Source organism: Penicillium chrysogenum (genome assembly GCF_028827035.1).
Source record: "Penicillium chrysogenum strain IBT 35668 chromosome Unknown utg000005l_segment0_segment0, whole genome shotgun sequence".
NCBI classification, from domain to species: Eukaryota; Fungi; Ascomycota; class Eurotiomycetes; order Eurotiales; family Aspergillaceae; genus Penicillium; species Penicillium chrysogenum.
Window position 1 is genome coordinate 239,636 of NW_026622753.1, and position 25,957 is coordinate 265,592.

The 25,957-nt window shown below is 47.7% G+C and overlaps 7 protein-coding genes across 7 annotated transcripts; 4 read left to right on the forward strand and 3 right to left on the reverse strand.

The window, feature by feature from the left end:
• Nucleotides 1–8,676: 8,676 nt before the first annotated feature.
• Nucleotides 8,677–9,390, forward strand: N7489_008463 (macro domain-containing protein; the record flags this gene model as incomplete). Its single annotated transcript, XM_056714213.1, has 2 exons — nucleotides 8,677–9,284; nucleotides 9,339–9,390. The coding sequence occupies 2 exons, from the start codon at nucleotides 8,677–8,679 to the stop codon at nucleotides 9,388–9,390; spliced, it is 660 nt and encodes a 219-aa protein (XP_056561835.1).
• A 615-nt stretch (nucleotides 9,391–10,005) lies between these two features.
• Nucleotides 10,006–10,915, forward strand: N7489_008464 (putative mitochondrial inner membrane protease subunit Imp2; the record flags this gene model as incomplete). The annotated part of the gene is made up of 2 exons (XM_056714214.1): nucleotides 10,006–10,451; nucleotides 10,552–10,915. The coding sequence occupies 2 exons, from the start codon at nucleotides 10,006–10,008 to the stop codon at nucleotides 10,913–10,915; spliced, it is 810 nt and encodes a 269-aa protein (XP_056561836.1).
• Nucleotides 10,916–11,205: 290 nt separating this feature from the next.
• Nucleotides 11,206–14,659, reverse strand: N7489_008465 (sporulation-specific 71 family protein; the record flags this gene model as incomplete). The annotated part of the gene is made up of 4 exons (XM_056714215.1): nucleotides 11,206–11,760; nucleotides 11,823–12,513; nucleotides 12,558–14,488; nucleotides 14,546–14,659. 4 exons carry the CDS (start codon nucleotides 14,657–14,659, stop codon nucleotides 11,206–11,208), a joined length of 3,291 nt encoding a protein of 1,096 aa, XP_056561837.1.
• Nucleotides 14,660–15,008: 349 nt separating this feature from the next.
• On the forward strand, nucleotides 15,009–15,836 carry N7489_008466 (GLTP domain-containing protein; the record flags this gene model as incomplete). The annotated part of the gene is made up of 4 exons (XM_056714216.1): nucleotides 15,009–15,144; nucleotides 15,200–15,258; nucleotides 15,312–15,430; nucleotides 15,539–15,836. 4 exons carry the CDS (start codon nucleotides 15,009–15,011, stop codon nucleotides 15,834–15,836), a joined length of 612 nt encoding a protein of 203 aa, XP_056561838.1.
• Nucleotides 15,837–18,306: 2,470 nt separating this feature from the next.
• N7489_008467 (uncharacterized protein) lies at nucleotides 18,307–19,696 on the forward strand (the record flags this gene model as incomplete). The annotated part of the gene is made up of 5 exons (XM_056714217.1): nucleotides 18,307–18,447; nucleotides 18,515–18,622; nucleotides 18,690–19,099; nucleotides 19,158–19,222; nucleotides 19,308–19,696. The coding sequence occupies 5 exons, from the start codon at nucleotides 18,307–18,309 to the stop codon at nucleotides 19,694–19,696; spliced, it is 1,113 nt and encodes a 370-aa protein (XP_056561839.1).
• A 2,702-nt stretch (nucleotides 19,697–22,398) lies between these two features.
• Nucleotides 22,399–24,687, reverse strand: N7489_008468 (uncharacterized protein; the record flags this gene model as incomplete). The annotated part of the gene is made up of 6 exons (XM_056714218.1): nucleotides 22,399–23,038; nucleotides 23,091–23,316; nucleotides 23,367–23,741; nucleotides 23,789–24,276; nucleotides 24,338–24,360; nucleotides 24,430–24,687. 6 exons carry the CDS (start codon nucleotides 24,685–24,687, stop codon nucleotides 22,399–22,401), a joined length of 2,010 nt encoding a protein of 669 aa, XP_056561840.1.
• A 743-nt stretch (nucleotides 24,688–25,430) lies between these two features.
• Nucleotides 25,431–25,880, reverse strand: N7489_008469 (uncharacterized protein; the record flags this gene model as incomplete). The annotated part of the gene is made up of 1 exon (XM_056714219.1): nucleotides 25,431–25,880. The coding sequence occupies one exon, from the start codon at nucleotides 25,878–25,880 to the stop codon at nucleotides 25,431–25,433; it is 450 nt and encodes a 149-aa protein (XP_056561841.1).
• Between the last annotated feature and the right edge of the window lie 77 nt (nucleotides 25,881–25,957).

Here is a 25,957-nt window from a genome sequence, read left to right on the forward strand (position 1 = left end):
CGTAGAGGCTGTACAAAACTACATCGATGTGCGTAACTATCTAATTAGCTTCGTAATTGGATACTTCTGGAAACTGCAGGGTGTCCTCGGTGTCTGTTATCCAGAGACACAATGCGACACCGGTCAGGAACCTCTAACATCTTTGTAGTACATGTATAATCTACCTAGTAATGACCCACAAACTATCCAATATCCAATATATTCTCAACCATATTTGGTAAATATTAAATAGGAAAGAGAGAGAGAGAAAGAAGGGGGAAAATTATGGAATTAGCTTACCCCAGAAACTAGGATCGATCGAGAGAAACGGCCGATTCTCAACGTGCTAAGGGACGGCTGAATACCGGCCGAGTGGTCCAACAAAAAGAGAAGCTAGTGGACGATAGTTCAAGCTCATCATTATGCCCTAGTATTCTGGAATCAATCTATGTTATTTGTTATTTATTATGTATATACCAAATAGTGCAGGGTGATCAAAGAGAAACCCTAAGATCGACTTGACGACAAGTAGTATCATGTACGAGGACATGTATATGCATCCATGTCACATGAGAGAGATCTCCGATTCAGAGTGGATAAAATGTCAGCCTCGGGCCACGAACTAAACCCAAGTTTTTGGAGTTTGACCGGGCTTATTAATAGTGAAGGATATGATGTCAGATCCATCCTGTCCACCAATATTACAGTAGTCCAGGGTTCAAACAAACTTGGGAGGCGACCTTGGGAGGTCCGTCCACTCTTTAGCATGCATACTGTAGTTAGCCTGTGCGCAAAACCCATCCCACAGCCCCAGATTAGATGAACAAATGACTCAAATACCAAGTAAAGCATCGAGTCTGGGGGACATGCAACCCCAAGTAGTGTCACAAAGGGGGAACACAAGATGCACAAGGGGGAGTATACATCAATTCAAGATCTCTGGAATGGGGACACAGAGGGGCTCTTTCCATCGCAACTGGCCCCGGCTGAGGTTACACAGTCAGATCTGAAAGTGCCCGATGTGGTCCGGATTACAACGTTCCATGGTTCACTCGACTTTATTTCATGTTTGTTTATTTTTATTTTTATTTTCGCTATTTTCTTACTTATACTTGCGCTGTCCCGAGGTCCATACTTCTCAATGCAATAGTGAATCTCTCATCTCTTGACACCTATTCAAACAGAAATAATACCCAGCCACTCAGTACTATTTACGTCACTGAGCCACAATCCCGTTTCAAGCCAAGATCAGGCGCAGGTGAGATCACAAAAGGAAAAAGCAAAAAAGAAAAAAAAAAAAAAAAAAGAACTGGGAAAAGCACACTAAAAATGAAAATTAATTAATTAATTAATAATTCGTCAGTCTCGGAGCACGTTACCCCCTTGAGTACCCGCCGAAAGGATCGGATCGCAAGGGTATTGCAACACACGTTGCATAAGCTTTACAGAGATCGAGATCGAACACGGGACGTTTATTGACGAGATCGCGTGGGCTACACTCCATCCCAGCCTTCCTAACCCTGACATCTACAGTATGAAAACTGTGCTGGCTGAAAGCGTGAAAAGCCCGGGAAAATAGGAAGAGAGAGGAATATGGGCCGGTTGCCTTTCCAGGCGCCCTGCGTAAAGTCCAGGATCAAATCCCGGCTTCGATAGTGTTCGGCGCTTTCTCTAGAGTGTCTTGGAAATTCCATATTTTCCCACTAATTCCTATTATTTTGTGCAGCTGTCTCAAGCTGAAGGATCAAAGCTCTCATATTGAGAAAATCTATTTTCTGGAGCTTTAAGTTTGTCCTCGGACCCACCACGTTGGACGTCATCCGATATTTTCCCTTTAGACTCCGGAATCCTAACAGTCTACTCTGTACTTCGTTCAACGTAGTGAAATGTCCAAAATTGTCTGACCTATCCCTATCAAGCGTGGCACGGCACGGCAGCTATCATAGCCCCATTCGCCTCCTTGATCTCACTTGAGCGCACAGACTCAAGGGAGGCCCGGAGACCCATAATGATGTACGATATACATCGTATGGCCCAACGGTCCGCACAAGGTCTGAAAGAGGAAGACCCAACGGAGGGAGGCAATCGCCTCGAGATCTCCGTAATAGCCAACGCGGTTGATCTGCGACGGTTTTCACCGGCTGTACCAAGGCTGTACGTTCGTACGGAGTACGCCTGATGCGATCACCTCAATCAGCCTTGAAGTCATTTGTGATAACTTTTCCATGCATATAAGCAAGAGCAAATCCCGATTCTGATACATATTTGATCCCCAGTGCATAGGAATCCGCTCATGCACTGGCCCGGTGTTTGCCCCAAGAATGAGAACGCGGCGTGTAACCGTATAACTGCACAAAGGACTTGTTGACGGGTCCGAAATCGACGTGGAATCGATCTGCACAGTAGTCGCTGCATCTCGAGAGACCAGTGCACCAGCCGGATCTCACGATTTCAGCCACTCTGCGATGCATTCCGTGCGCACTGGAGACTTAGCGCATGCACGGTAGGTCACCTCAATCTGCCGAACATGAATGCAGTAAGGATCTCTCTGCGATTGGGAGATTCTCCACCCGCACGATAATGGGGCTTTGGGAGAGACAGGGTTCAGGTAAGAATCTCCCAATGCTGAACCCCGATGAGACTGATCATAATGAGTTTGAGGCTGAAATCCATAGTCACATTTGTAGTAGTCCGTAGACCGTACATCATACAAAGTGTGCCTGGGGCATTCATCAGGGGCACCGGATTTCCCCGCGATGTCTCGGCGCCTTTCGATCTGAACTATCAGAATCGCAACTGGTCGCACTAGCCCGGTCGCAGTGCGCTACGATGAATCAGATACGATCGAAGTATAATTTCTGCGATTGCAATTGACCCGGTTGTTTTCAATACGGGGGCGAAAAAACCAGAACCAGTTTTTAATGGTTGCCTTTTTACGGCAACTAGGAGTGCAGGATCATTACGCAGCCTTAACAAGTGGTTTCTTTTTTACGGGTCGCGTCCCACTAAGAATATCACTGGTCTTAAGGAGGTTTTCAAAATATAGGAAAGGGTCTGGTGGAGAAGAAAAATCCTTGAAGAGTGGCTTTCGGCATTGAAAGATATTCACATGCCTACGCTCCCTGGCCCCATTTGAGGGAGATATTGGAGAGATGGCTACCACTTCACCAGAAATTCACGTCTAGCAACCAATGACATGAATCTTCGACGAGATTTGACGCCCACACCAAGCTATCTTCAGTTAGAGAAGATGCCGATCCTTGGCCACGCGCCTCTTTTTTTTTTCATGACTTTTACTTTACGATACAACCGCTAGTAAATGTGAAAATCATTGCCTAAGAAGAGAAAAGTACTTCAGAGAATAACTGGAGACCACTGCAGACGACTGGAGACAATGATCTCAGAGTATGTTGATCGACAACCGTTAAAACCGTTTCTCCCCTGAGCTCGATTCTGACAAGATCAATAGGAATGTTTTCCCGATTGTGGAGAATACATAAACAGACGGGTAACGACTCCTAACCGCAAGGAGATGAGCGACAACTCAGTTTCCTCAAGTTGGCAAGAGTTTAAGATGCGAACCCAATTTTAGTGCGCATCGACCGTTGACTATCACTCTTTCTCCGATGCCCATAAGGTCGAACTGACATCATTTAGGGCTGTCGCCGTACAGACTACTTGATCGATTCCAGACTACAACATAATACTAGCCGATCTTTGCAGTTTCGTCGATTCAGCCGGGAATCATTGCAAGGTCATCTGGTAACTCAACTCCGAAAAGGGGAGCTAAGACAGATTCCCCTCACCGGGATGTTATAACCGTGCAGACCCAGCACGGTTCACGTCCCTACACCGTACACAGTAAAATCTCCGGCAATACCCCCCATACCCCCATACCCCCAACAAAGAAACCATCATGCCATCACCCGAGACTCCGAAGTGTGGCTGTTCAGGGGATTATTTAACTCGCCCAGTGGAGACACCCGGGAATCTCTCCGATCTCTAGTCTCAAAGGAGTAAGTTGACAGCTGCAAGTTGACCAAAAGATCAAGAGGGAAGAGAAAAGGAAGTGAGGGTCCGATCCTATCCCGAAATTGACCAAGGAGAGGAGTCGAGGTGGGGAAAATGGGGTGTATCTTTCAAAAATCAGGTCAAATCTGCAACGCCAATCTGCACGTACGGCAAAGGAACGGCAACGTCGACAAGGTTCTTGTGAACTAGCCAGGGCTTTCAGGGATTTTGGCTGTATTGCGCCAGAAGGGGATAAGAGTGGCCCTATTCCGGCAATATGACGGGAATTTATACCCTGCAAGATGTCTTGTGTCTTATTGGGTGACAGATCGAACCGAACTCCTCATCGAAACGTGCCAGATCTACGATATCCCAAAGTTGGGAATTGTCTTTTGATACTAGTTCAGACGGGGACTATTGGTAACGGCTCCGCCCTGTGAAATATATATGCGGTGATACTATTGTGATAAGTGATTTACATGGATATTCCCCTAGTCCTTTTTTCCCTTCTTTTTTTTTTTTTTTTTTCTTCTTTTTTTTCGCCTCCTCAAATCAACGTGGGACATCCTATGGACGGAATTATGAATAGTGAAATCGCCACTGATCTGCGTGGTTCAACGACAGCTCACGACAGCTGCACGTTTCAATCTGAGAAAACTCTACAATATATCCAAGAGGTTTAGGGATCTAGTCATTTGCCCTGTGGATTCTCGAGCAGACCGACATTTAGGAATAATCTCCACGGTGACAGGGGAGAATAACCAAAACAGCCAAAACAGCCAGAATCAAATAAAAACGGGGAAATCAAGCCGGACCGTTCCCAGACTCCACCAAGTCAGATACATAGACCGCTTCGATCGGCGGGACTCTCTCTGATTCCTTTCGTTTTCGCTTTTTTCCTTTTCAGAGACTAGGCACTTAGCGCCAGCAGGTCGTCCCGATACGGGACTAGCTCAAGCCCAAAGGTTCTCCTGAGAGATTAACGAGATTACAAGTGGATTGACCGTTTTCACTGCTCCACTCCATCTTCAGTGGGAAAAAAAAGGGAATGTGGACTCCACTAGTACACTATTCGGTATCTGTGCAAATCCCGATACCATCGTGATCGCCTTTGAAATCTCCGAGTGAATGTCGGAGAATACCGCCGAGGAGTGTGAAGTACATGAATCATGCATTGATAGACATATTGATAAACATCCTGGCGATCTCAATCTTGTACTCCGTACGGAAAACAGACCCGAGTCATGGATAGTCATGGATCGACAATGTACTATGTATGCATATTACTCTAAGACGAATCGAATCTCTAACAAACCCTTCTCAAAATCTATCACATAAATAGGAAGCCAAGGACCGAGATCGGGTTCTGGGATTTGGGAGATTGCACTCTCGTATACTCCATAACTCCATACTCAGCCACGTGAGGAAATGAGAAAAACGGCTGGGATTGATTAAGATCCGCCGGTGGATACGCAGTGGATCGTGTCAGTCCGCTCTAGGTTTGCATGGCTCCATTTCTAGAATATCATATTAATTAGTTATAGGTTATGTTCATCAAGTATACCTTTTTACCTTTTTATGCGGATCTCGGGACTTCATCTGCCGTTTGGCCTGTGCTGGTGCTTGCCATGATATATACGTACTCCATAAGGAGGACGCATGCGAAATTGGTCTTTTTGCGGGTCAACACGGCTGAGGAGAAAAGATTGCTAAATACCTAGGTATGTCTGGAGATTTGCAGCCGTGTGGGGGTGTTGTCAATTTTGGGTGATATGCTACGTTCCCTATGTGCATCCGTTGCGAGGTACGATTCTTACCTGTTTTGAGCAGATCGCCATCTCTATATACCTCTTAAAGTATATATCTTCTCACTCGTGGCACCAAATAGAGGCTGGCGCAATACGATATTGTATACTCCGCATATGCTGGAAAGCACTTGACCGCTCGGCGATCCCTCGCACTTTTTTGAATCCTGTGCTCGACATCAATAGTTTCTTTAGTGCTTCTCTCAGAGAACTGATCTACGTTGGATGCAGGCTTGCTGTAATCGAGACCATTTGTAGACGAGGGAGTCAAAGTACTATAGAAATAGGTTGTACGTGCAGTTGGCTATATACAACATACATAAATCATATGCACGGAGATCCTTCCGGTCTCGAGTTGCGCGGCCGGCTCGGCTACATCTCGGTGAAGGGTCAAACGGTTCTTTATTGGACAAAGTGGATGATGATTGTATGGATACCTGTCCCTATCGCTGTCATACAATGTACTAGCAAGGATGTTGGGGGGGACCAAAAGCTTCAAATAAGCGAAGTGGCTTGGCACTTGGGTATATTCTATATGATATTCCCATATTCCGTATTGGTCTCAAAAAGGATAGGTTGTAGATCTCTCAATAAATATACATTTCCCCTACCTGACTCGTACCGAGTGATCATTTCAAATATACAGTAAGCATATAGCCGATTAGGCGAGAACTGGTTGAATACAAGCGCACCAATCATTTCCTCCAAACTCAAAGGAATCAAGGGTCCGATACTCCATAGAGCTGCACATTCCAAGCTGCAGGTATGGCCCATTGGAGTATTTTGACACAGGGTTAATGCACCCCAAGAGTTTTTGACATATGCATTGACAAGCCCAGCCCATTCCACGGTTGAATTATTAATTAATTGTATTAATTCCTGAACGAATAGGGTTTCCCCGGTGACGTATAAACTTTTGTTTTTACTTTTTAAAATCTGAGCTACCTGAGCTACCACATATCAAATAGGAAGATGATTGGAGAACTTTGAATTTGACAGCTGCGATACCTACCTAGGTACCTATACTCCGTAGGTAGGGGGTAGCTTTTCATTTTAAGTTGAATTTGACCTATTTTATTTTTAACTCTGCAGCTGTTTCTGAAAAGACAAAAGTACAAATCTTATCCACTCTATCTCTGTTAACCCAGTAACCTTACTTTCATGGCAATCTCCGAATGGAAAAGAAAAAAGAAGAACAGGTTCGTCCTAAATGGTCCTAGTACGATGGCAATTTCGGGAGCGGAGCCATAACTTCATCCCTTTTTCCCGGATATTTCCCAACCAATAGACTATCTCAATGCTATTTTTATCGTTTCAAGTGAAAGATAACTGGACGGACTAGCGGAAAACCCCCCCAACTGGAACAGAAGTCATCGACAAGCATAACCGAGAGATCGGCAATCGTCCAATATAACCATTAAAACACATGGGCTGGGTCCCCGCAGATCCATGTCATGCTAGTCGAAAGGGGAACTGACGTTGGAAAACGGTGGTCCACGGCTGATCTGACAGGTTCTGACAGGTTCTGACAGCGTCTGGTAGGGTCTTAGGGTCTTCACGGTGGAGAGAGGTGGACCAGAGAAAATATGAACCCACTCTGGATAATTCCCTTTGAACGTCGGAGTAACTTGATCCGATACCAAGTACTCCCTGTCATTTCCCAAGTTCAAGTACGGAGTACGGAGTAGTATTGCCTAGGATAGAAGGTTGATATCTTGACAGAGGAGGTCTTTGACCCGAACCGAGCCTGTACTTAATCCCAACGCAGCCAAGGCGCCGGGGATCTGGACAGTCTAGCCAACTACCCGCTTACTCCAGTTTTTATTTTTAATTACGACTCGGGATTTGCATGATTTTGTGGGAGTCAATAGTACGGAGTACATGCATGGTGACTTCTGTGCCTAAGTTCCACCTCTCTCATATTTACTTGAAGAAACTTCATGCGTAGACCTCGAGAAAAAACCATGGCATGACTGATCCACAGAGAAAACGCCAACCATGTGTCACCGAGCTCTTGCACCAATCAATTCCTCTCCTGCTAGCTCCTCCACTGCCACGCCAAATCCCGGGCTTGGCTCCCGGGTCGATGTTTTAAGCCACAGATACACCCCTGTACTCCCGTACCTTTTCTGCCTGGTGTCTTATAGGACCAATGATAGGAGCCCGGATCTGGAACACGAGTCCCTAGTGTTGAGCGGCACAGAAGCCCGTCTCTTTAGGCTAGGTGCAGGCGGTAATGCAATGCAGCTTGCCGTATGGAGTACATCGCAGCGGGGTGACTTGTACGGAGTAGTCGAAACTTAATCTTAGGGTGAGGTTACATATGTACCTTGTGGAGCGCGGAGGACAAAGTACATAGAGACGAGTATCGTGTCATATACCCCTAGACATCTAGACAGGTCCTATGGCAAAGGCATTCGATATTTATTAGATGGTGCTTAAAGCAAGAGCATGAGTTCCTAGGATAATCGTATTCATAACGAAACAAGAAAGTACTTGGAATGGGTCTTGTTCCCTCTACTTTCGTTTGGCCTTCTGCGTGGAATTTATGCATCCTACAATTGTGTGGATATGTATTCTTTTACATTGTTGGTTTCTTTATTACACCACTGAGACTGTTGATTTCAAAGTAGACTATATTTAAATATAAGCCTTTTCTCTACCAAAATATCGATTATTGCCCTTTTTATCTCCAGCTCTCCTGGTAAAGACTTGCTCCCATCCCCAATGTATAGATACAATCACGTGACCGTGTCTCCACGGATGGTCCGTGCGTGGGACTTGGCCTATCCCCACTTGAGCTTCCAATCCAATACTTCCATAGTAAATATTCCTCTTCGAGTTCCTCTTGGATCCAGCCTCACCTGGATTCTTCTACATCATGTCTTCACTTCTGGCCCTGGCTGATATCCCTACTATTGCACTTCTGTACCGTACGAAGAAGCTCGTTCCGGTGTCCTCAAACTTTCCGCCCACTCAGTCTCTCAACAACACGATCTCCATCATCCGCAATGACATCACCAAGCTCCAAGTGGACTGTATTGTCAACGCTGCTAATCAGTCTCTCCTCGGTGGTGGCGGTGTGGACGGTGCCATTCACCGAGCTGCAGGTCCCAAGCTAGTTGAAGAATGCTACCATCTTGATGGATGCGAGACTGGCGATGCAAAGATCACCTCCGCCTACAATCTGCCTTGCAAGCGTGTGATTCACACAGTCGGCCCAATCTACAGGAAGGAAGACGACCCCGTCGCACTCCTTAAATCCTGCTACCGACGCAGCCTGGAATTGGCAGTCGAAAACGGCATGAAGAGCATTGCCTTTTCTGCTATCAGCACCGGAGTCTATGGTTATCCTAGTCGACACGCTGCCGAGGATGCCATCAAAGAAGTGCGAAAGTTTCTCGTTGGATCTAACATTGGAAAGCTGGAGAGGGTCATCTTCTGTAACTTTGAGCAAAAGGATGTGACCGCCTATGAGGAATCTATTCCGTAAGTCTTTCCCGTCTCTCACACTGCTTGGTCAGGTACTGACAATGATTGTAGGGAGTATTTTCCTCCCACACAGGAGGATTTGGCTGAGAGCAGCGACGCTTGAATTGCCATGCCAATAAACTGTTGCGTGCCTTACTCGGCATGCACACAGTTGAGGCATGTACCAACTTGCTTCCGACACGATTCACGACCGCTATCACATGAACTCAACGAACATAATATTTTACCCCCCGTAATACCAACGTTAGCTAAAAAGCGGAATTTGCTCAAAGGCCCCCTTGGACCATTTTAAGTCTTGGCGTTTCTCTATCTATACTCGTAGCATATAAGGCGAAGATGAGACATTGACCAGTTCGTGTCCATACTTTGATAGAGCTGTCGTATCAGTAAGGGCGGCATTTATCGTTGGAATAGGTCTATAAGCAGGTTCTTTTCTTCTTTATACTATCTTCTACGAAGGCAAACTTGGAATCATCTGAGCGTTAGCTCACTCGTGAACGCAGGGTGCAAACAGTGCAAACACCCTATCATATCGCGCATATGATCATGATTCCGGCTCAAGACCACTTCACTCTAATTCCAATTGCAAGTCTCCCTCGGTAATCAAAGTCTACATAATGAAACTCGACTAGCTGGAGCGAACACACCATCTCCCAACACAATTAGTTGCCTGCGAAACCCCCCACACCTCCGACCTCCACCTCCACCTCCCAAAAAAATGTCGAAACCACAACGGCCAAGAGGAGTACCAACCCCCAATCCGCGATTCCGAGTCCATGTCCCGGAAGAGCCAAAGAAGCCCCAACCCGCAGAACCCATAACATACGAGGGCCCATCCCTCTCCCAACACAGACGAACACCCTTCGTCTCCCATTTCCTCACAAACCTCCGCCAACGCATCTCCGCCCTCCCATACCCAGTCCGACGAGCATGCAGAACTCTCCGCTGGGTAGCACCCGTGCTCCCAATCGCACTCTTCTTCCCAGAACATGTAATGCAAGTGATGTGGGTTCGCGGGCCGTCAATGACACCATACCTGAACGAGGAGTATGCGCAAACTCAAACGAAGAGCGACATAGTGGCGGTCAACATGTGGCCGTGGGGATCTATAATGCCGTTCAGAAAAGAGCGGAAGCTGGAACGGGGGATGGTTGTCACTTTCCGGTGTGTTTTTGCTATCGTTTTTATTTTATTTTGCTTTATACCTCTTTCTTTACGGACTCAAAGTTCAACAACAAATACTAACAATACCTTTCGTATGTAGCTCCCCCGCGAACCCGTCTCATATCGCTATTAAGCGCATCATCGGTCTACCCGGTGACCGGATCACGACTCGCGAGCCATGTCTGCGGCAAACGCAGATCGTCCCGTGGAATCATGTTTGGTTGGAGGGTGATGCGGAGGATCCGCGGAAGACGCTGGATAGCAATACGTACGGGCCTGTCAGTCTCAGTTTGATTACTGGGCAGGTATTTGCGGTACTGGGGCCGCGGATGCGATGGCTCAAGTGGACGGACTGGGAATCTGAGTCTGCGTCGGATGATAAGGCTGCGGATGTGTATCGAAAGAGTGTGCGGGCTCGTGTTTTGAAGAATGCTGTTAAGCTCGAGCAGCCGGTGTTGAGTTGATTACCTGGTTGCTGGTTATAGATGGGGTTTGGCGCATATTGGCCTTTTGTATATGTTGATAGAACTGCATTTTACTGTGTCTGGTGGGACTGGGACTTGTACATATATTAGGAATGTATTCTGGATATCATTGTATTACCGTTTGAGTAAAAAATTGCCGTCTACGCGTATGCGAGTGAAAAGAGGAAGTTTTCAAGAAGAGAGAAGGAAAAGAAGATGAAAATGAAGTGGTATATACCAATAGAATAGGGATCATGTAATGCAGACAACGCAAGCACTGAAACCAGTAATTATGGAGAGACAAGCCGTATGTCTTCATGTTTCTCTTCCTGGAGACGGTCAATTTCCGAGGAAATGCTCATCACCCAACGGTCCTTTTCTACACGACTACGTGCTTTAAACACGATAGTACGACCATGCTTGCCCAGCGTGGACACATGACGCAAGGATCGTTTGGCTTTGCCTTGCTCCCCTATTTCCTGGGCTCGGAAGTAACTCTTACTCAACGGTTGCCAGACCACGAAGGTGATAGCAGTGTCCTCATCGCGACTTGTGAAGGCATTTGCATCGAGGTACACCCGTGGCAGAGCATGAAGACCGGGGTTGTTGCTGTCGAATGTCTGGTTGGCATACAGCAAGTCGTTCTCAGTAATCAAACCAGAATAAATATAGCAATCTTCGAGTTCGATGGTCGCTTCATGTTCTTGATGAATGTGTGGAATCTCGGTGCCGTTTCGCCTGCGCAGTGTGCTTCGGAAAATTAACAGCTTGCCTGCTGTGAGGATGACATCGCATTGGTGGAAAGTAGTGTGACGACGAGGCTTGCGATAGAGGTTGCCGGACATCTGTTGGTGTTGTCAGTAGGCTGTGCTTGTATTCATCTGATGTTAGGCTTGCGATAACCTACCTTGATAGTCCGACAGCCAGACAGAGAGCACATGTTGTGCAAATGTGGAGATGCCTCAGCTTTCTTCACTTCCCATTTCTTCGCGAACTGCCCGACAATGGATTCCATAGCTTCATCGATATCCAACAGCTTGAGATTGCGTTGCCGTACGGCCTGTAGCTCCGTGGCATCGTCTGTGCAGCGAGCGTTCCAATACTTGACAAGTGCATCGAGTCGTTTGACCCATTCACCCCGTGTGGCATCATCGTATGCCTGGAGTCGAATGACAAGACCGTTATCGAGAACCATTTCAAATGTCCTATCGTCATCGAACTCTCGCGTTGCTCCGTCATCTTGTCGTGATTCTCTGGGTTCGCGATTGAAGTCCACAGAAGGTCCTTCCCGGATATTGGGGTCCGCAGGGCAGCTACCTCGATAGACATGGCGGACTTCTTGCACCCGACACATGTCGATATACCCATCTGCCTGGCTGATATTGTGTACATTCCTCTGCACGTGCGCGTAAGCTTCTTCATCGTGCCGCTTGACAAATTCCCGATTGCCACTGGAGAGCCATGTAATCTCGCCATTTTCAAGTGGATAAGGATTGACATCCCAGGAGAGCGGCATTTGATCCAAGATTTCACGGGCAGTTGGTACAGTTCCGTCTTCTGGGGGGCACATTTCGGCGGTGGCGGGGGAAATGCCTTGGCTGGCCGACAGAAAAACAAATAATGATCTTGGGTAAAGAAGTACAGCCGTTTGAAGAACATCTTGTTCATTCGCTGATGCATACCCTTCTGGGATGTGAGACGGACTAGAAACCCTTCGATCGGAGCAGGCTCCTCCTGTATGCCCCGATGCCTAGTTTTAGTAGAGTAATGATACCTTGGCCGTAACTCAAGCTCGTGAGATGATTGCATCCCCATGGCCCCGTACATCTTTTCCTCGTTGACTCCAAATACCCATTCAAGTCGGTCGTACCGCTTCCAAGCAAGCCCCATCTTCTCGGTCTTGGACCAAGCTTTCAAGACCTCGGCCCACTCGGCACGTCCTTCGAGCATATCCATGCATCCTTGGATGATGGTAGCGGCAGCAAATCTGTTATCGACTGCTGGTCGGTCCGCAACTTCTGCTATGTGCTCGTTGTCAGAATTATCTGCTTTCAGTTCTGCCTCAAGCTGGCTGAAAGGATTTTTGAAAATGAGGGAAACCCCCAGATCAGGGACGTGAATAGGGAGTGAGGTGGGACGCCGCCATCCAAGCACCTGGCGAATGAAAGTGTACCATTCAGCAGAGTGCGCCGCAGACTTTGGACGAAGTATGAATATTTTGGTTCCATGCTTGCGGGGATGCCAAATAACAATGGTCTTGTCGAGGGGGGAGTAGAAGTTAACATGGGTATTTTTGTGATTGAGCCGTACTTCGTAATAAGGAGGCGTTTTGCTGTTCGGACGTTGCACGCCAGGAATTACACGAGTGCGGTACATCTGAATGGCAAACGGCGTATGCTCTGCAGAGCTTTTGCGGCATACGACGAGGAACTCCCTCCATTTGTCCACTGACCGTGTTTCCATGCGCAGGCTGTCGTTCTCGGTGTAGTCAGCGGGAAGCGTGTCCTGCAGAGTCTCCTCTACGCAGACCAGCATCTTCTCTGCTTTGACAATCTCTCCATCTTGCACTTTTCGCCGGTGCGGTCGATTGGCAGATATTGTACCTTGGGTCTTTGCAATTTTGGAGCGCATCTTTTGCTGCTTGTGTCTGATGTTGTCATCCAGGTTGAATTTTGCAATCTTCCTAGTGACCCTCCGTTGGATTTGCGCATCTGCGCCAGTATCATCTTCGTCTTGTGGGTCATGTTGTTGAAGCGTTGCTCTAGATACACCAGATGCCTTGCTTTTCTGTTTCCCTTTGTCCTTGTAGTTGTTCCGAAGCAACTGCGTTGTTGAATCGGCCTCGCTTGGAGCCGTGGATGGATTGGTGGTTGGGCGGTTAGGAGAAGAATGACCAGTCAAATTTGTGTTATGTGAGCCTGGGGACTTCGGTCGCAGTTCAGCCGGCTCCAATCCGCTAGCTCGTATGGTAGCTACTGATTGCCCCGTGTCTGCGGAGCTGGCGACATCTTCTCTGGCGGTGACAAACGACGATGAACCAAGATCATTACCGTATGTGTCGTACTGCCCCCCTGTTCTGGCTTTAGGTGTGCTGTCCGTATCCTCTCCGCTATCCCCTCCGTTATCACCTTCGCTATACTCTCCGTCATCTTCTCCGCTATGATCTCTGGTTTCTGTATCCTCTTCCGGTATGGGATCGTCACCGCTGGCCTCAGCTTCAGGGTGGGTTAGGGTCCTGAGCTCCCCCACAGGCTCTGCTGCAGCTACTTCTTGTGCCTCTGTTTCAATCTCATCATCATATTGCCCCTCGACAGCTTCCGTGTCTGTGTTGGTTAGGGCCAGGGCAACCTCTTCATCCAAATCAGGTGACGATGGGCCAAGTCGATCGCCATGCTCGTCGTAATGCGTCGCAACGGGGCCCGCAGAAAACGAGACGGTCTGCGATGTATAGTTTCTGATTTTTAGTCGAGACTTATACCAGGACTTGCGGTGACCTTGCAGCCAGCCTTCCGGGATTGGACCGACGAAAAACCGCCGGCTCGTCATATGCAAATGGTTGGCAGAAGCATGACGCTGTCAAGGAATACTAGGTCAGCTCTGTAACTCAACACCCAAGATACAGAGACATACCAACTGCTGGTCTGTATATGAACCAGTCTGCAAGCCATGATAATGCTCATGGTACGACGAGCTTGGGTCGGTTTCTGGTCGCGACCCATTGGCCTGGTCCGGTGGAGAGTTCATGACAATATACGATGTAGTACTCTCGTGGACCAAAAGTGCATGCGCCAGACACACGCAGGAGCAATCAGATGGCCCAGGCACGACGAATTCCAAGTAAAGTTCATAGCGCGAGATGCAAGGTGATCCGATGACGTCGCTGGCAGCTCCATGCAAATGCTGCAAACGATACAAACAAATTGTCGACACTGTTGGTATGTTTACACTGTTTGCATCATCTCCACATCCCTTGTGCCCCGCTATTGGCTTGCGTGGCAGCAGCGGTGAAGTTGACAATATCCAACGGTCTCCTGATTGAGCCCTTTTCTCCTTTCTTCTCACTATCTATTTTCTGCTCAAATTCTTCTACAAAATGCCTGCTATCCCCGCTGACGGAACATGGTTTGATACCATAGCCAAGTCCTTCGCTGATGTCCCCATCGGTGCGGAGGATGGCATCTCGACCACCGAGTTTCTCGAGGCCGCTGAGTCGCTGGTGACTCTCTTTGGTGCGTGTTGTTCCCTTGCATAGACCTGCCTCAAACTAATGCAAGAAACTTCCAGACGTCCTCGGTTCTGCGGCTTTCACCCCAGTCAAGAATGACCTGCTCGGCAACATCAAGGTTCGTCCAATACATTATATCGCCGGTGTCGACACATTCTAAACCGCCTCCAGAAAGTCCGTGAGCGTCAGCAGGCAGCTCCTGCAGAGTCTGAGACCCTGCAGACCCTTGTCCTGAACGAATTGAAGACCGGCAAGCACGTTGCCACTGAAGGTCTGGTCTGGCTGGTCCGGTATGTTCACATGTCTTGATTGTGACGGAAGAGGCCAATTGCAATAGAATCTCTTCCATATACACAAATTTGCATGAACAATTGACTAATTGTTGTCCTTCTCAACAGAGGCCTCGACTTCACCGTCCAAGCCCTCCGTCACAACATCGACGACTCCTCCGCGGAGCTCTCTGACTCCTTCCGTGGTGCCTACGGTAACACCCTCAAGCCCCACCACTCCTTCATCGTCAAGCCCATCTTCAGTGCTGCCATGTCTGCCACCCCATACCGCAAGGACTTCTACACGAAGCTGGGTGAGGATCAGGCCAAGGTTGCTGACGCGATGGCCAAGGAGGTCGCTGCTTTGGAGAAGGTGATCTCCATCCTGAAGGCTTTCCAGGCTACCAAGCCTGCTCAGTGGAAATGAATTTGCCCTGGAGGCCTTGCCACTTGATTAAAGATGTGCTCTGTGCAAGTTGATATGTAAATATTCGATTTGGCTTCATTCAAGCATGCGAGTTTGTATTCTGTAGCGAATTCACTGTTTTGGTCGTCAAGGAATCTACCAAGATAGAGCATGGCATATATGGGGTAGAGATCTGAGCGCAGCCTTGGAGACCTCGGGATGGGGCCCGTCGATTCATAAGAAGTAGATGTCACATGGAGGAAGATAGAGAAATGACTAGGTGACCAATTGGTCTATGTTTGAATAAGGAGACCGCAAGACAGCTCGCAACGTACGTCATAGTAAGCTTGAAGCTCTGCTACCAATTCCACAACGTATTCTTCGCTTATTCGCCTATGTCCTATCTCCAAAAAGCAGGCAGTAGACCAGAGGCCAGCCTCACGAGCCGTGGACTTGGGCAGACTTGGCAGAGAACCAGCTCCATCTCAGCCCCACCAGGTGCTCCCCGAAATCCCGAGATCAGTACGGAGTACGGAGTACTCCGTATTTATGTTGTAGGAGATAACACGGTACGGATTACTACATGTTACACTGATGTAGTGCTTGTTATTGGATGATGGAAAGATGGTTCTTATTTCTATCTGGGTTGAAAACTAACGAGGGGCAGGTCTAGCTGGCCGGCCACGTGTGCTGACCTAATGATACTAGCATAACACCCGTGGACTACCTACATGCATATAGGTATATATGTCCTTTGTGCTTGTGCGGAGAATTATTTTCATTTGATCTGCCGAACCCTTCACCAAAATAGTAGAGCCCCATCTTATACTGCGATCCATGGTTGGAGTATACAACATAGCTTTGTCTCGGCACGCAGTTTGGCAGGCCTAGTTTAGAAGACCCATATGCCAAGAACATATGTGGGTTATGTACTCCGTACCGAGATTATATTGCAGCTAATCTCTTGAATTATGGACCGGTGGTAAGGGTGGCCTAAAGAGTCCGATTAGCTGGAGACCCATAGTAGATTGTTAGATTGGCGGTTGGGGCTATAAATTATTCCGGGGTTGCTGTATTGTAAGACCAAGATAGTAATGACTGAACAGTATACTCCGTACGGAGTCCATGTGCAGTTAGCTATACGACATACATTGTACAAAACTGTGACCATGCAGGCATAGCAATGCCGTGTTGCTTGTGGGGTCCGCGGAAGTAGGATCAGGTAATTTCCGACAACCCACAATACTGAGGTCGTCTGCCGAGGTCTCCGCTGATCGAACGCTTCGCGATTACCCCCTTGAGAACCTCAAGACGATTTGGATGATCAGATCTCGATGCGGAGTATTGAAACAAACTCCAGGTCGGTGCATCCCTTTAGATGGGACTTTGGTCGAGTGTGCCCTTATCGCCAAATATTGCCAGTATTTTCCGTGGCAATGCACACGACAGGCCCTAGACAAGGGTCGCCTGCAATAGCCGCAATAGAAACTTCAGCCCGGCTCAACTGAGTTTGGGATTGACAGGAGTGCCCCCCCTGAGAACGAAGAAGACATTGGTTGGAATCTCCTAAGGCTGGAGACTTCAAAACGGATTATCAGCAGCGACTACCCGTTATAGAATAGTCCCGGCACTAGCATCACGGTAGCATCGTGGTAGTAGTATCACTGACTTCCAAGGTTGGATCTTTTCAAGCCATCGACTCCACAGGTTAGATTTTATTGGTGGGTGATCAGAGTGGAGCAAATTGTTTGGCTGGACCCGAGGAGAAAAGAGGCCTGTGCGTGCTTCGAATATGTTCGATACATTGTACTTCGTATGTACGAGTGGTAGCAAGAGGCTTAAGCGGGTGGCATTGAACAATTACCCTGCAGGTGGCTTCCACATGGTTGGGTGAGATTTTTCTCGAAGGTTTGATTCCGTCTCTTTGCATGAGAGAATCCTGCAACATTGGAAACTATTGGAAAAGGGATCTCTTACATATTTTTCTTTTCTTTTCTTTTTCTTTTTTCTTTTTTTTTGAGTTTGGCATTTCCTTCCCGCACATGTGAAACCTTCAACGTTCCAAGGTTAGAAACTCCTCAACTCTGCCCGGTGCCGGGGTCCATTGTTCCAAGGTTCCATCTACTATCTAACCCCATCTTAACAAGTGCCCGTGTCTGTCGTTCGCTCCTGAGGTCATTCTGGTTATTTTCTTTTTTCTTATTTTGCCGATTTTGTCTTCGCCCTATTCGCCTTTTCCCGCCTTCTTTTTACGGAAAACAGCAAACACCCGTGGACGAGAACCCACATTGGCCCCCCCTCTCTTGGCCCGTTCTCGCCATGCCCGTGATCGTAAGGCTTGATCTGCACGGTGGGTTTTCTCTTATTGTAACATTTTTCTCTCCTTAATATATCTTATTCTTGTTGTTCCTTCGGACATCCTTGCATACTTTGTATGGAAACTATACGTGGGTCATGAATTGGTAACCATATATTCATTCTCCGGGTCAACATGTTGCCCCTCGAAGGTCGCAGCCAGTCGATCTTCATCATTACTACTATCTTCCTTGGAATCTCATTTATTGCCGTATGCCTACGATGTTTCGTGCGGATTCGACTCGTCAAGGCCTTTGGCTGGGATGATACCTTTATGGTATGCGCTATGGTATGTATGGTGGGTTTCCAGGCACAACTGGGAGTCGGCACTGATGGGTTGATAGTTGTTGAACATCTTGTTCGCCATATGCGGTATCACTGGCGCATTGTATGGAATTGGACAAAGATCCGAGCATCTCATGCTGAGGGGTACGATGGAAACCGCAATGTTTGTATGTTGACCTTCGACTCCAACCTTCACTTACGAGATAAGAATCACATGCTAAATATTTCCCAAAGTGGTGGTGGCTTGGTCAAACTAGCTATGTCTGGACCTGTGCGCTGGCCAAGATCTCTATCGCATTGGCCCTCCTCCGCTTGACGGTTTCCAGGCCACATAAACTCGTGTTATGGGCTGTTATTGGCGTCACTTGTGTTGTGGGTATTGTCTTCTGGTTCATGTTGACACTGCAATGTCAACCGGTTGAGTTCTTCTGGCAACAAGTTCGCCTTTTGGAGAACCCTCATGCTGATGTTTCTGGCACCTGCATGAACCTTGATCATATCATTGCCATAGCCTATGTCTACAGTGTCACTGCTACATTGTGTGATCTGACCCTAGGTCTTTTGCCTATTGCCCTAGTGTGGAATTTACATATGAACGTGAGGACCAAGTGTGCCTTGGCGGGCATTCTGGGAATGGGATGCATGTATGTCTACCCTTTGATGCCTTGGAACCAAACTCAGTACTGACCTAATGGGATTCAGTGCGAGCGCAGCAGTCATCGTTCGCATCCCCTACTTGCACGATTACAAGGATCACGACTTCCTGTGTGAGTTTCTATCCCTCCGATTTACATACACCCGGTAAAATCAACAGAGTGAAAAGCAGCAACTAACATCAGTCAATCCCAACAGACGCAACCGCCAACATCTCAATCTGGTCCAATGTCGAAGCCAGCCTCGGAATCGCCGCAGGAAGTCTGGTAACCCTTCGACCCTTATTCCGCTGGTTCCGTGACCCCAGCTCGGCGGGAGGAAGCAAGAGCAGAACCAAGCGCACGGGCGGCAGCGTGCCTCTCTCAAGCGTCAACGGAACACGCTCCGCCTCGTCCGGTCCGCAATACTGGCGGCCGGACCTAGGTCGGGAAGATCAACATGTAATTACGACAATTCAAACGTCGAATGGGTCAGCGACTAGCCGAACGAGTAGCCAGGAAGATCTGAACCCGACGAACCGCGGCACATTCTTTCAGGGTGTGAATGTTCAAAAAACTTTTTATGTTTCGGAGGATCAGACATCATAGGTGGCTGTCCGGGTAGTTAGATAGACTTTAATATATCTAAACTTTAATAATTTCGCAATACTACAAGCACATTCCCCATGACAGTTGGACTATGTTCATTTTTAAGCAGAGAGTCTGAGTACAAGCTCCCTTGGCCTTGGCCTTGTCCTTTGGTCTCCTTGTCTTCGGCTCTCCTTGGATGATATAAACAGGGATTACCATCCATCATCACGTTTTCGCATAGTCTCAATTATCCTTAGCCCATACATATTCTGATTGGTCACAGGATTTGCATGACTTGCTATGATACATACATGAAACATGCATTGCTTCGTCGAAAGCTGGTTGGATGAAGAAGTCCCTAGGGGAGTTGGTCGGCGAAATGTCGACGGGAGTATGGGTACCATACTTCCCACGACCCACTAGAGGACTGGAGTGGAGGAGGAGGCTATTCAACTGCCTCGATAGGATCGCATGCTCGTACCTAGGTAGGTACTTGAAAGCCATACTCGCAGTCCAGACTTTGCAGTCCACGAAGCGGGTGCACTATTTTGCGCCTTAGGCAGCTCACGTGCCTGTTGGTTGTCTGATATTGTAGGGTATCCAGGGAGCCTTGAGTTCTCCCAGTTTCAGACCCGTGGTGTTACCCACGTCTTGTGTGTCCACTAGATCCGGGTTTCATCTGGTGAATCTCTCCATTATGCAGGGCTCTCGGATTGCAGATTTTTGTCGTCTGGATCAGATTCGATTGTCATTGATGGTTTTCATAACTCGTTCCCTTGGCATGGAGAGATATCGCAATGCCATGTAGGGCTACCACCAGGTCCAGCCAGTGCTATCGTGGTGGCGGTGAGACGTAACCGCAGGTGTAGGTCAGGTCTCCGAATGGCTTGAGGTCGAAGATTTCCGTGTTGCACAGATATGTCTAAGAGAAGTTAGCTCATTCTGATCGGGAACTCGGTATATACCCGACCCGGATATCCAACACTTACATGGTCTTGGCATCATCATAAGTGAGCTGTCATTAAGGTGTTTCACAGATTTTGTCCGCGGTTCTTGTTATTGCCGATGGGAGTTGACAGGAGGAAAGAGGGGTGAGGGGGAAGATAGTGAGACAGGAAGGAGACATCGGATGATATGTCAGTTGAGGTAGGTGCGAATGGAGAGTACCTACCTAGGTGGGTACATATATACTTTAGGAATTGGAGAAAAAGGGTTTCCCTGCATATTACTACATCCATCCATGGATACACTAGGTATGTATTAAGTAGTACAGATAGAATAGTATACTATGTATATGTCCACTATAATATCCTAACGGGACTGCATGCGCTAAGAACGCCACCATGCAGCCTCGGAAGTCTATGTTGTATATTCCATATACCTTCAACGGTACGTTTTGCTTCACCAGACACTTTATCGCTCCTCTCTTCAACAGCCCGGCCGGGCTAGCTCAATCGGTAGAGCGTAAGACTCTTAATCTTAAGGCTGCGGGTTCGACCCCCGCGTTCGGCTATTCCTAAAACCAAACCTGAGATTTGTTTTTTGGTCTTCCTTTTTCTTTTTTTTCTTTTTGGATCTGTTTATGGGAGAACGTATTATAACTTAGGTACGCATGTGTTTTTGTGCATAGATTCAAATGTTACTTTATGATGTCGATAATCTCGGAGTTAGCCCCGATGCCATCAAGGTCTATAGATGACCTTCGCGTCAAGGATTAACCCCGAAAAATCTCCCAAAGACCGAATAGTTTCGGATACTACATATATAGTAGGCAAAAGCCAAATAAATATTTCACATCTATATTCCAGGAATAACCTCGATTTTCACGAAGACGGTAGAACGATGTTCTCTGTTTCCTCTTAAACACGCCGGAAACACCTTCGTTAAAGGATCGTTTCATCCGATGCATTTCATTGTTTGTTGTGCTTCTGAGGCATTGTAACTTGTTAGACCCGGGTCTTGGTCTCTTTGTGTCTTTGTCCCCGTGAAGCAGTAGCTTAGCATTATAGTATATCAACCGCTTCATGGTAGACATAGTAGGTAGTTTCTCCAATTCACAGCTCGGGACCTCGGGATCTCTCTTTGCCTACGCGTCAACACATTGGTGCTACACAGATCACTTCCTCTGTTTACCTCTCTATACTAAAGGTATAGCATCCTGTGTTTCCACTCTTCAATCCTCTTTCAATTCCTCTGTTGACGTGCTCTCGTTCGTGTCTTACTTCAGCACCGTTTACCGATTCCTCTTCCTTAGTCTTCACCATGGCTAGTTTTCGAGGCTTTTCCAAAGCTATGCGGAAAGGCGCCAAAGCTGTGGTGGGGGGAGCGTTTTTTATTGTGGTGGCGTGTGGGTGTGTGCTCATCGTCGTGGGACATCTCTGCATCCTTATTCTTCTGTATGTTTGAACATGTGAGAAAAGTCTCGACTCCTTCGAGTAGGCTATTATATGATCTCTATAGTTGACATATCAACAATTTCAAACCATCCAAACCATGAAAGAATAGCCAATATACGTATAGAAAAGCCATTGATTGTATATATCCTAGAAAGAACCAACGCCCGATGCTATGCTCATATCGTAAAGCAAAGTGCTCGAACGCCAGAACACCACTATTTAAAAAAAGGCGCAGACGGGCGGAAGACCAAAAGACGTAAGGAAAATGTACAGATAGCGTGTGAACGAAAATGGAAACCCCTATCCCAGTAATTAAAGATCAAGTCAAGAAGTTGGCTGCAAATTCCCCGTGTAAACACCTTCGAAGTCAAGACTTGCGAGCATTCCACTGACGCGGTCGATCTCACGACTCAGATCCTCGACGTTCATTGCTAGGCTGCTCACTTCATCGAATTTGCGCCGCCGGTTGGCATCGGCGATCATCTCGGACACAAAGAACTTCTGCTCTTCTAGCACGATCAGCCGGTCTCGGAGAGACTTTTCCTCGGCTTCCAGGGCTGAGACAGCACTGCTGGTATTGCTGGATAGGCTGGTATTGCTACCGCTAGCGGCAACGCTGTTGTACTTGATGGATGACAGAGCAGACTCTGTTGGCCGGAGACCTGCCGTAGATCCACTGACCGGAGTACTCGGGGAGCTTGTTCGGCTGGGTATTCTTTCGGATGCGGGGGTTGTATGTTTAAGGATCTTGGGGAGGGATTTCAAAGGTAACATATGGAGGTGAAGGAAGTTGCTGGCTTGCTGATATATAGCCTTCTGCAGCTTTTGTTGTGTGGGGGACTGGGTTGGCATGTCACGGATACGTCGAGCCGCAACATCATACTGCGCAAAAGAGTCAATCAGTCGCTTGCGCACCTTGGACGCATCTGCAATTTGAGCCGATGATGGAGGTCGTCTTGGATCCCTGGTACAATGCTGTTAGTGACAGAATAGGACACCAGAAGCGATAAACATACTGTAAAGCTGCCAACAGCTTTTGGAATCTCGGTAGATGAAGGCGGATGCCCCTCTCAAATTGGGTCAAGTTTTCATAGGCCCTGATCTCCGGTGGCTTTCGCATCATGTCTGCTTTAAAGTCGCGTCGATCAAACAGCGTCGCTTTGCATTCCTTACACAACCGTACATCAATATTGACAAGGTTATCGGCATTGGTTTTCTCAGAGGTCGCTGTCGCTGTGGAGCCTGTGGGAAATTAGACTAAAGTCACGAGGCAAGGTCATCTCAAAACTCACCAGGAGCAATGCTCAGCCCAACCTCACTAGAGCACTCGGTGCTAGGATCGCCGCAGACGACTCGTCCACAAGTCCTGCAGTGGTGTCTGCGAAACGTGTAGCCCGAAAAGTCCTGTTGGCAAAACGGACATCGTGAAACGCTGGCATCATCTTGCCAGCTGACAATCGTTTGCTCTATTTCCTTCCGTTGGTCATTTTGCCACGCAAGAGAGAAAAGTTTGGTTGCACTGGGGTGTATTTGATCTGGGGGTAGACTAGCCAACAGCTGAGTGAGACGGGTGAGACGTTTCTCGAGCCGGGATATCTCCAAAAATTCCTTGTCAACAGTCTGTTTTCTTATTGACTTGAACGCATCCGTTTGGTTCCTCACGGTTCCTGTTGCCTGATTAGCTTGGTTCAGAAGTGAAAGCAGATGTTCCTACCATTATGATCGTTGTACCCCTCTCTTGACTTGTAACAGGTTTCGCATACTCGAGCCCATATTCCTCGCACCGGTTCATGATGTGCCGACCGCGAGAGCTTCATTTGGTACATCGTGTGTTCTTCACAAAACAGCTTCCCGCAACTCCGACAGTTCACGCAGCCGTTGGTGGCATTCAATCGTTTCCCACATGATGGTTCTAGACACTCGTCGTACATAGAACTTGTTTGCCAGTGTTCTCTTGTAATGAGATCTTCGGGATCTAGTACTCTCGGAGGTTCGGGAACGCCTGCATGGGATGCTAGTGGGCGGCTGGGGAGAGACGCGCTCTGATTCTCGTTTGATTCGAACACATCCAGGCCTTTCAACTTCTGGTTCAGCACAGCTAGAGGCTGGAATTTCCTTGCCTTTTCCATTTGGACCTTGAACCAGTCTTTGACTTCATCCTGGTGGCTATCTTCAAGGTTCTGATGGATGTCGTCGAGGTGTCTGCGGTCAAATCGTTAATCATACGTTGATGCGTTTGTGAGGGGGAATTATGGATCGGTACCTATTTAGCTGCAGCAAAGTCATCTAGACACAAGTTAGTATCTTCCCACTTTATCTTTTTGAGAAATAAATACGGCATAGGAACAAGCATACCATCTGTTCGCTGCAGATCGGACAGGAGAGCTCAGCCCCCGGAGCAGCCGGGGCGGCAGATATCGAAGATTCGCCATTCTCTATTGAAATGCGCGAGGTGAGATCCTGAGTTTCTGTTGAGAGCTGTGATGCGGCCTGCGAATTAAGGGAAACGCTGCTGGCGGTCGGCGAGAGCACCCGCTTCGGCTGCGGGGACGGAGTTGTGAGAGCGCTTGGGTTGCCCAGAACACGACCTCCACCCAGCGTCCTCCGCGACATGATCACGGGGGCATGAGAAGCTGGAGTAGAAGCTGTTTCAGCACAACATCCGTTGGCTGTACAGAATAAAGTTGAGAGTTGATCGGAGGGAAGTGCTACGATGTGGAGTCAGCCTTGCATTGGCTCTGGGGGCCTGAGGCATCCTTGCCAAGAGGTTTGAGCTTCGCTATTCATACATCTATACATCTATACATCTGTAGGACTATAGGATTGGACATGGCTCTATTTATATTGATTTCATTTAGTTGAGATATGTGTATATAGGCTCATCTTTATCATATATCGTCTTCAAATATACCTACAGTAAAGCCACCTGGGCAAATTTATCCAGTTATTATTCCTTAGCAGTATGTGCTTCGATAGCATATCATTCATACAACATAAAAAGAAAGTAGTTTAGGATTTAACCTTGTTTTATTTGCATTCTTGTCTGATTTGATTGAAGCCATACCTTCGCCCCCAATGAAACCAGACTATATATGTACATAATTCGACCCAAGCAGAAACGACAGTAATTAGAAACGAGTGACAGAAACGAGAAATGACAAGAAACGAGCGCTATTTACAGGGAGTCGCTAAAACGGACACAAATCAGATTTTTTTGGTTTTTTTTGGTTTTCACTTTTTTTTTCTTCACTTTTTCATCTGCTTTGTTAGATTCATAACAGGTTCGTGGTCTCATGCCGATATATATACAAGCTTGGGTCGAAACCCAACGCGAATCCTCCTCCTAAATGAGCGCCTTAACGCTCAAAGTCACGGTGGTAGCTGGTACCCGTGTTTGGATTGTCATACTCCTTGTGGACACGGGTAGATCCGTCATCGTAGCGGTCAACATCGCGGTGACGATAGGTGCCAGCCGAGTTCACGCGCTCGCGGTGGTGTCGGCGGCCGGTGGGAGTGTTGTAATCAAGATGCTGGTCGTAGGCACCGGTGGCGGGGTCGTAGGAGGTGGTGCCGCGGCCGGTGTCGGTATCATAAGTCGAAGCAGTGGTATTGGAACCGTAGCCCACTGTGCCGTAGTCCCTGGTGCCGTAGGTGCCGTAGCCCGAGGGGCTGTAGGTTGAGCCCAAGGTATTATAGGTTGAGGTGCCCGTAGGATTATAGGTCGAGGTGCCCCCAGGATTGTAGGCGGATCCTGCGGTGTCGTAGGTGTCGTAGGTTGTATTCCAGGTGTCTCCGTAGTTGGTCATCTTGACGATGTTTTCAACAGTTGTTGAGTAGTTATTCTTTTCTGTGTTGTTCTTTGTCTTTTTCTTTGGATAGTAAA